We start from the raw sequence: 10,557 nt of genomic DNA on the forward strand, positions 1-10,557 counted from the left end.
CCAACCATCCACTCCTCCATCCACCAACCATCCACCAACCATCCACTCCTCCATCCCCCAACCATCCACCAACCATCCACTCCTCCATCCCCCAACCATCCACCAACCATCCACCAACCATCCACTCCTCCATCCCCCAACCATCCACCAACCATCCACTCCTCCATCCCCCAACCATCCACTCCTCCATCCACCAACCATCCACTCCTCCATCCACCAACCATCCACCAACCATCCACCAACCATCCACTCATCCATCCACCAACCATCCCCCAACCATCCACTCCTCCATCCACCAACCATCCACTCCTCCATCCACCAACCATCCACCAACCATCCACCAACCATCCACTCATCCATCCACCAACCATCCACCAACCATCCATCCACCAACCATCCACTCCTCCATCCACCAACCATCCACCAACCAACCATCCACCAACCATCCACCAACCATCCACCAACCATCCATCCACCAACCATCCACTCCTCCATCCACCAACCATCCACCAACCATCCACCAACCATCCACTCCTCCATCCCCCAACCATCCACCAACCATCCACTCCTCCATCCCCCAACCATCCACCAACCATCCACTCCTCCATCCCCCAACCATCCACCAACCGTCCACCAACCATCCACTCCTCCATCCCCCAACCATCCACCAACCATCCACTCCTCCATCCCCCAACCATCCACTCCTCCATCCACCAACCATCCACTCCTCCATCCACCAACCATCCACCAACCATCCACCAACCATCCACTCCTCCATCCACCAACCATCCACCAACCATCCACCAACCATCCACTCCTCCATCCACCTGGACCATCCAGAGTTGCACGGCGCTCATCAGTGAACAAGACGGTTTGATAATGAGTCTTCATGTATGTCTGGGCCCCCTGCATCCGTTTCTGCTTGTGAGCACTGGTTTGGGGGGCCAATAGAAGGTTTCTGCAGAACTGCAAGCCTCTGGAGGATCCTCCACCTTGATGTTCGTGGCACTCCAGAGGCACCAGCAGCTTCAAATATCTGTTTGCTGCTTTGTAATGGCATTTTAGCAGCTGCTCTCTTAATCTGATGTGTTTCTCTGGCAGAACTCTTCCTCATTGTGTCGTTATCAAGAGGAACCCGTGTTGCTCTGAATCAGACACAAATGTCTTAACAGTACGATGATCACGATTAAGTTTTTGTGAAATATTTAAAGTTTTCATACCTTGTCCAAGGCATTCAACTATTTGATGCTTTTCGGCAGCAGAGATCCTCTTTCTTTCCCATAGTGCTCGAAAATGGTGTTTTGCTTAATAATGTGGAACATCCCTCTTTTGTAGTTTTTCCTTTAATTGAGCTCACCTGGCAAACTGATTATCAGTGGAGTCTGATGGACTTCAGGGATCCAAAGAGCCCGGACTCACAATACCTTCGTCAAGTTTAATTGAAAAACAAACAATTGAATCTTTATGACACTTACAGGCAATTTGCATAACATTTTGGAACGTGGTGTATACAGGTACGTCTCAAACAATTTGAATATCATGAAAATGTTCAATATTCTTTGTGACTTATTTCAGAAACTCAAACCCATAGATGATCTAGGCTCATGACACACAGAGTGAAATATTTCAAGCCTGTATGTCTTGAAATGTTGATTATGTCTTACAGATAGTGAAAATCCAAAATTCAGTTTCTCAGAAAATTGGAATATTACATAAGATCAAGAAAAAAAGGATATTTTAAACAGAATACTGAGTTGGTTGGTTCTTCAGTTTTACTGACAGTGGCCACTGGCCAATAGAGGGTGCCAGTGAGTCGCCCTCCCTGGGATCAAGAAGGAAGGTTTTTTGGTTTTTTTTCTGAAAAACATATTTCATATTGTAATTCTGTCAAAATATGTTCATGCCAACAAACTAACAATGGCCCTGAATTATATTCTCTTCATTTTCTACAGATAATTTTCCATAAGAGAGGATTTCTTGATTTCCCTCTCTCTCTCTCTCTTGCCGCCCTGAGCAGAAGTGCAAGTGTGTCCAGGTTTATTGATAATTGCTTAGATGTGTTGACTGAAAATCTAAGCTTAAAAAAGACACCTTTTATTTTGCAGTTCTTTTTCTGAGGTATTTTAGAATGCTTTGAAAGATGGATTGATGTGTTGTGTGAAAATATACCTGCTATTTCTGTAGTTTTTCCTAATCGCAGACTGTCACGCCCCAAAACACATTTTCTAAAAGGGACTAATGAAGAATCTGCTTATATTTGTTCAGAATCTTTTATTAACATACTTGTTAAGTGCTCTCTATTCACTAGCTGTTTAAAAGTACAATCATTTTCATCACTGGGGGCCCCTCTCAATCTAAAAATGGATTAATCGTAATGTGGTTTAGAAACGCACTGTATTTAAATAAAGTTAACTTTGGCTGAAATTGAATAATAATGAAGAGACCCACCTAAGAAATTTACCACCTGCCGCCACTGGTTATTTCTATTATTCTAAATATTCAGTAGTTGTCCAAATATGTAAAAAAGAAGTAAACGGAATAAAAAGCATGTAGGCTTTCGTAGAGTGTCCTGATTCTTTCACACGACTATAGATGGGAGTGTGGCGTCTTTATCTGCTTTAAAGAGACGAATATTTGTGCAATCCATGAATAGTGGGAGAGCTGAAATGTTTTTTAACTTTAACTGAGTCATCCTAAAAAATGTTGGCGGGAGTAAGGACCGAATCAGGCAGGGTATCCACAGTATTTATTATTCTGCTGGTGCTATGGGGGAGCCCGGTCTTTCAGGGACAGTGCTGGGGAGTTCAGGGGTCCAGTTCCAAAAATTAACTAGTTCAAAGTTCTTTTTTTTTTTTCAATATGTTGCTGCGAGCCACCACCCTCAGAATACTCTATCGAAATAATACTGAAATGTTCTTAAAACATATAAATAGCAAAGAGACAAGTACATGAAAAACAATCAAAAAGTAAAATCACATGAAAGATAAAACTATAAAGCCACCAAATAGTTAAAACAAGGACAAGGTGAATCTTTTGTTTCCAGGAGGTGTAAAAGGCCCTAAACCTTCCCAGTGAGAGCAGCTCTGTGAGTTTAAAGTCTTTCTGTAAAACATCCCATGAGTACGGAGCAGAACACATGAAGGCTTCACCCAGTTTGTACGGTGGAACCGTGAATACAAACTGTCTTTGGACTGCAGACTGTAGTTATTTCTGGCTTTCTGTGTCACATAACTACAAAAGTAGGGAGGCATATATGTGTGTGGTAGACATATATGTGTGTGGTAGACATATATGTGTGTGATAGACATATATGTGGTCTCCATCCATCTCCCCTCATGATCTCCAGCATGGCTGCTGGGTTGAGGTCATTCCCCTCTTGGTTTTAGCAGTAATAAAATATCTAATCCCATGTTTCCAGGTAGATTCTCTCCAGGTCCTGGAGCTCGAGGACGTTCACTGTGTTTTACACGTAACAATACATTCTTCCTCTGAGGTGTGTTCTCCAAGCTCCTTCTCCCATTCCTCTTTGATATAGAGAGATGAAGTATTTCTTGTGGGACTTTAAACCTTTGTATAGAGCTGAAATGACGATGATAGTGATCATGTTTCCTGCTGTAGTTTCTCAGAGCTCTGCAGCTGGCCTGGTTCAGTCCTGGTCCACATTGAGGTAGAACCTTTATCTGCCCGTTGCTGTGACGCTTCATCATGAGGAGCAGGTAGAAATCCTGGATCCTGGAACACAAACCAACACAAAGTCTGTCTCTCTCCCTCTAACTTAGATTTCTCCACCACTGTCTTCTGTATGTCAGTTGAAGTTTTGATCATAGGTTTACTTGATTATCTAAATGATCCATTAAGCCTCAGTCTGCTATTAAATTCTATTCTTCTTTGTGTTTCATATTTATTTCTAAACTTTCCCATGTTGCTGGGTTTCCCCTCATGCACCAGTATATCAGGGCTCCATTTGTGCAGCGTAGAAATATTCTTTGAAGACGGGTAGTGCCCGTCCTCCTTTATCTTTTGAGAACTGCAGAGTTTTGAATCTGATCCTGGGTTTCTTTCCTCCCAGATAAACCTCGATATCCTGTCGTCCCATTCTATCAATAGTTTTTGTGGAATCATCACTGGTCGGGATTAAAGAGATTTAGAAGCCTCGGGAAAATATTCCTATTTATTATTTCTATCCTGGAGCTGAGATCCAAGCAGCCAACTGACCGTCTCTCCAAGTCTTTCCTGATGTTTTGATTTATTTCGCTGTAATTTGCTTCGTACAGTTTATCTATTCTTTTTGTAATATTGACTCCCAAATATTAGATTGGTTTCTCATTCCACATGAGCTTGTATGTTTCTCTGATCTCCTGTTCTGGGGAATAATTCATTAATAGAATCTGTGCTTTTACTACATTCATTTTATGTCCTGAGTCGTTTCCATAGATCCACAATAGTTTCATTGTTTTTGGGAAAGTTTCATTTGGGGATTAAAAAGATTAATATGTCATCAGTGACATATAGTCCTACTTTATGTTTTCCTCCTCTGATCATCACTCCTTTTATGTTCTTTTCTTGCCTGGTCATCTGGGCGAGTGGTTCGACAAACAATGCAAAAATGCTTTGTGATAAACAGACGCCGCCTCGTCTCTAAACTGAATCCTGTCAAATTGCCATTTATTTTATCCTTGATGTTGGTTCCTATTCATCTAATACACTTCACTCATTCCTCATTAAATCCACATTTTCCTAAGACTATAAAGAAACGACCAATTCACACTATCGAATACTTTTTCTGCATCTATATTAACTAGAATCTCCGGTCCTTTGTATATATAAACTATGTATATATATCTATATACTCTATGATATGTTATCTTGTGTTTGTCTTTCTTTAATAAATCCCTTTTGATACATTTTGTAATCTCTTGGATATTATAGAGGTATAAATCTTATAATCTACATTGGTAGAGCGGTCGTCTCCCAACTGTAATGTTGCAGGTTTGATTCCCATCTCCATCTACTGCCAAAGTGTCCTTGAGCAAGACACTGAACCTCAAACTGCTCCCAATGGGAGTGACAACGCCTTGCATGGCTGCAGTCTCCATTGGTGTGTGAATGTGTGAGTGAATGGGTGAATGTGATGAGCTATGTCCAGAGCTTTGGGGCTCATGCAGCTGAGAGACACTATATCTGTGAAGTCCATTTACTATTTACCATCCAGTACCCATATTGGTCTGAGTTGGTGCAGTATTCTTTGTCCCTTGCTTCCTTCAGAATAGCAGCTATGATAGTTTCTTTCCATGAGGGGGAGGGGGGGGGGGGGGGGGGTCTTGTCTGTCCTGAGACTAGAGTTAAATGACTCGTATAGAATTGGGATCGAGTCCTCTTTAAAGCACTTTTATAAAAGGTGATGGTGGTCCCAGTGATTCCCCTGATTTAGCCTGATTGCCTTTTTGTTTTTCTTCTACTGTTATTCCTGAAGTCAGAGCATTGTGTTCTGGTTTAAACCGGTTGAGGGAAGCTGTGTGTATACACTGTAGTGTAATAGTCCTCAAACACCTTTTCTATTTCTTTCAGTTCATATAGGACTTTATTGGTTATGGGGTCTCTTGTTTTATGTATATTACTTAATGCTTGTTGTTTCTTAATGCGTCTATTCAAGGATTTGGTGGCTTTATATCCTCCCTCATAGTAAAAATCCGCTGTGTCTAGAACAGCTTGGACCTGTATGCAAGTATCCAAGCGTGTGTCATGTTTTTTAATTGGTAAAATGCCTCTATTATTGTATTGTAGGCTTGGTTCTTGCACAAACATTACCTGCTGCAATACATGGGAGAGAGGAGTAGAATGTTGTGAAATGAAGTTAAAATGTAAATACTGAAATGCTGTCCTGCCATGAAGACGAAGCCTGCTTGGTGGACTCATGAATGAACCGAAACCTTTACTTTGGTGAGAATTTGGCAGGATAGAGTAACACATCACCTTCAAATGGAAGTTTCCCTGGTTTCAAATCATACGGCCCACTTCACAGAGTTGTCATGTTTGCTATATTTGACATTTAATGAACCAGTCAGTGTAAAAGTACCTTGGTCACCTGGTGCTGATTCTGCCTCTCCACTTGCTTCTTAGACTACCAGCGGCTCATGACGGTGGCAGAGGGCATCACCACGCTGCTGTTTCCCTTCCAGTGGCAGCACGTCTATGTTCCCATCCTGCCGGCCTCCCTCCTGCACTTCCTGGATGCTCCCGTTCCTTACCTGATGGGCCTGCAGCCCAAAGAAGGGGCGGACCGCTCAAACCTGGAGCTTCCCCAGGAGGTACAGCCCGTGCTTTCTTAAGTCCAGTGTAACAGTGAGAACCAGCTAATCCAGCTTCAGTTTTATCCAAGTTACTATTACAAAGATGATTAATACTCTTTGAGCTCAGTCAACAAAAAGTAGTGATTGAGGTGTTTCCTCAAGGATTTCTTTCAGCTGTCCGAGCGGGGGCCGGGACTTGTCTTAGTGCTTGAAGCATTTGGGCAGCAACCAGTGCAGGTCCAGAATATTGTTTTTGTTATTACTATACAGTCATAAAATCAAGTAAATATAGTAGGGACGTCCCCATCACACTTTTTTGCCCCCGATACCGATCCGATTTTTCAGAATGGAGTATCGGCCGATACCGATACTTTCCCGATCCGATACTCACATTACTATTGCAAAGATACTCAACAGTGTATTATTGGAGGAACTAAGATGTCTGAAGCTAAAAGCACTATTGGCAGAAGCTTCGTTTACCTAGAACTTATTGTAAAACTCACTTATTGAATCAAAATTCTTCTCTTTCTCTTTAGTTGTTGTTGTAAACTGAGGAACATCCACACAACGAAAAAACGATCTTTGTCCTCCCTGGTCTTCTCCCAACAAACCTCCGTCCACACCTCACTATGAACACGGCTCAACACGAGGCTTCAGGGCATGTAGTACACATGCCAGGCCTTTAGGGGCGCTGTGACTCACCAAACACAATAAAAACACAGAAGAAGACAGACCACATAGAATTTAGAAGTAGACTCCTACACACAAACACATAATCCACTATATATAACTCTAGTTTTATAGGTCTATGGCCCCGCTCCGCCTGCTTCTAGCTTCTGCAGCTCCACCCGATCTAGTCCCTGATTGTTCTGGTTATTAGGTGACGTAGCGGACCGCGTTTTTTTTTTTTTTTTTAGATCAGCGGGGTGATCGGCTGGATTTGCTGATCCCCGATCACTAACAAATCACTAATATCGGCCCCGATCCGATATCTACCGACCTGATCAGGACATCCCTAAAATATATATTTAAAAAAAAATACATGGAGCAAAAAATCTAGGTTTCGTTCCCCACAAACACCCGGACATTTAGAAGAAATAGACCTTAAATGGTGCATAATGCATTGTGGACGACAAAATACTACATTGTGATGATACTGAATGAACCAAACACCAAAATTAAAAAAACATCCATATATACACTGAGGAGAAGCCCGACACAGACCGGAGGAGTTCGAGGACATAAAAACTCCTTCGATTCCTTATGTGGCGATGTGACAAAATGGGCTTGTTGTTGTTATTGTTATTGTTATTGTTATTGTTGTTGTTGTTGTTGTTGTTGTTATTGTTACTATAGCGGACACCAGGTGTTTTCTACGGTGAACAAAAAAACATTATTTGTCTGTGGTGACTTTAACATTGACTTGTTAAATCCAACTAAACTGAAAAGTATTGATGACTTTACCAACATAATGTCCAGTTTGTCTCTTTATCCAACAATTAGCAAGTAGAATAACGTGTCATAGTGCCACAATCATTGACAACATCTTTACTAATATTATGGGAAATGAAATCACCAGTGGCCTATTGATATGTGATATTACTGACCACTTACCCGTCTTTACTCTGTATGACTGTAATCTCAGGGAAATGAAAGACACCATGACATTTTCTTCTAAAAGAACATTAACTGAAGATGGTATCAGTGCCCTGAACAACAGCTTAGCGCTTCAGGATTAGACTCTGGTTTACAGACAACCAAATGTGAACAGTGCGTACAATATATTTCTAGCTATCATTTCTTTTCTGCACAATAAACTCTGTCCAATGAGGGAATATTGCATCAAGAAAAAACACATAAAAAGCCCTTGGCTGACAAAAGGAATAATTAATGCCTGTAAAAAGAAAAATGATCTGGCTTCCAGCCGGGCCCCCCACTGGGCCCTGCGGGTCCTAGACACCCCACTGTCCGGCCTTGGGTGGGGTGGGGGCTTCTTGTCCGGTTCCTCTTACGGCGCCTTGTCGGGGGGGGTGGTGGTGTTGTTCCCCGGGTCCTAAGCCGGCCGCTTGGGGGTGGGGTGGGGCAGCGCGGGGGGTCCAGCTGGGCCAAGGTCCTAGCGACGGGGGGACCCCCTCCCTCAGAACCCTCCCTACCTTGCCTCACCTTACTTCACTCCACAATAGGGAACAGTGGGGCGGTGCCTAGGGTGGGGGGTCCGGGCTACTTAACTGTGGTCTGGGGTTCTGCCGCTTGGCAGCGGTCTCTATCTCATGTCAAACATCACATTTCTAAACCTCCAAATGTTAAAACATTCAAATCTCCTATTTCCTCTTTCTTACCACTTCCTTTCTTCACTGTGTGTGTAGATGTTGGAATGTTAGTCGCCTCTATCTTTTCACCGCAACAGGACACATATTGAACTTGTGAGGACATTATTCTCATTAAACACCACACAAATCTAAATTTAAAATCTAATACTTAATAATACTTTTCACTCTAAAACTTATAGGCTCAGCATGCATTAGCTTCTAGTTGTATTTACTGTTAAAACTACCTTCTCGTTAAATCTCCTTCCCCTCACTGCTCTTGCTCGGCCGCTGTGATCCACCCGAGTAGCGCGTCCATCTGTCATCTGTCCATCTGTCCACCTGTCCATCTGTCCACCTGTCCATCTGTCCAATAGCCTGGCCTGACCCTTTGGTTTCTTCCATGGCTTGGCCTCTCCTGACCCCTGACCCCTGACCCCTCTCTCTGTTCTATACCCCATTCCTTGTCTCTCCCCATACTGCTGATTTTACTGACGATTCAACCCTTCCTGACAGTGACTGTATGTGGACTAAAACTTTGGAACAAACTGGGATTACAAATCCAGCAGTGTCAATCTATTCACAGATTTAAACGGTTATATAAACATCAGGTCTGGCCACAATATAGAGAGAGTACTCTGTACATGCACCATCGTTGGTATATTGTTTATTGCAATTGCTGGTATGTTTTATTTATTTTTTGCTGTGTGATTTATTAATATTGTTGTATAGATGATTACCAAATCTGTCTTTGAGTCCATAGTTTATCTAAAAATGGAAGATGTACCAGTGAAGCTCATTATAGAGAATATTAATTGAAAATGGGGGTGGGATTAAAAACGTTTTCTTCTCCCACTCCCTTTCAGGCAAAATTGGAGCTTTCTTTCTTTGTGTTGAGTTGACATGTCACCAACCATTTGAAGACTTTGTCTCCTTCGTACTCCACTGTGGAATACTTTTTCCTTAAATAAATAAATAAATAATCTTTTCTCGTGTAATTGTGTCTAGATCTTTTGGGAAATTTATTTGAAGTCTTAAAATGAAATCTGGGCTTTTCCCTTGTTTGAAACCTTGTATTAACACCAGAAACTATGAATGACGCTGAAAATAAATGTATGTATAATATTTTACTGATAGCAAGTAATGGCTGGTGAAAGATTCCCCTGGAGCTGAGGACTGGATCTGCTCAGTGCCATGAGCACCAGGGTTGGCTTGGCAGTGCGTTGCATTAGCAGAATACCAATGTCGACACCAACGGCGTGCGGTGCGTAGCATTGGCAAATTACAATTGGCTTTTCCATTGATACCAATTGGAATCAGCAGAGGCTTTTATTTTGACACACTTGGAAGTGGAATGCCATGGCAGGAGGACATGACACACAAAACCCTCTTCACTCCTGGTTGCCAACTTCCAAATATTAAACTAAACTGACGATACGAACTATGCAACAAAAACACCACACAACACAATCATTACCAACACTAATAAGCCCAATACAACCCAAAATAAAGATATTTGAAACACTTCTAAACCCAACTCTCATAATGCATTGCACTGATCAGCTCCGTGATGCAACAATGGTGTCATCCCAGATAGACGATTCCCAGATAGACGATTCCCAGATAGACGATTCCCAGATAGACAAGTGTATTTTTCCCAGATAGACGACTCCCATTTAGACGTGAATTATTTGTAACATTTCAGTGACCTAGGATGAATAGTAATATATTTTTACACATAAAGACACAAAAAGCTCGTTGGACTAATACCATATGTTTTGTAAAGACACACAAAGCAGCTAAACAACAGCCGCCTCCCCGCCCACAGCGGTGAACGGGCAACTCATTCATGGGCAGCTGTCATCAACGTTTATAATTATTATCAATCTATTATTTCCACACCATAACTCAGATATGGAAGAATGAGGGAGTTATAGAATAAGTTGAGTGAATTTTGATCT

The 10,557-nt window shown here is 42.1% G+C and overlaps 1 protein-coding gene across 1 annotated transcript in view; it reads left to right on the forward strand.

The window, feature by feature from the left end:
• LOC308127026 (DENN domain-containing protein 5B-like) overlaps positions 1-10,557 on the forward strand; it is a gene marked incomplete at its 5' end in the record, with an annotated part of 106,611 nt that overhangs the window by 58,215 nt on the left and 37,839 nt on the right. Inside the window, one exon of the mRNA XM_080491769.1 lies at positions 6,121-6,308. Coding sequence (XP_080347895.1) covers positions 6,121-6,308 — 188 coding nt within the window. The remainder of the gene's footprint in view (positions 1-6,120; positions 6,309-10,557) is intronic.

This window comes from Lipophrys pholis (assembly GCF_963383615.2).
Source record: "Lipophrys pholis genome assembly, chromosome: 22".
NCBI classification, from domain to species: Eukaryota; Metazoa; Chordata; class Actinopteri; order Blenniiformes; family Blenniidae; genus Lipophrys; species Lipophrys pholis.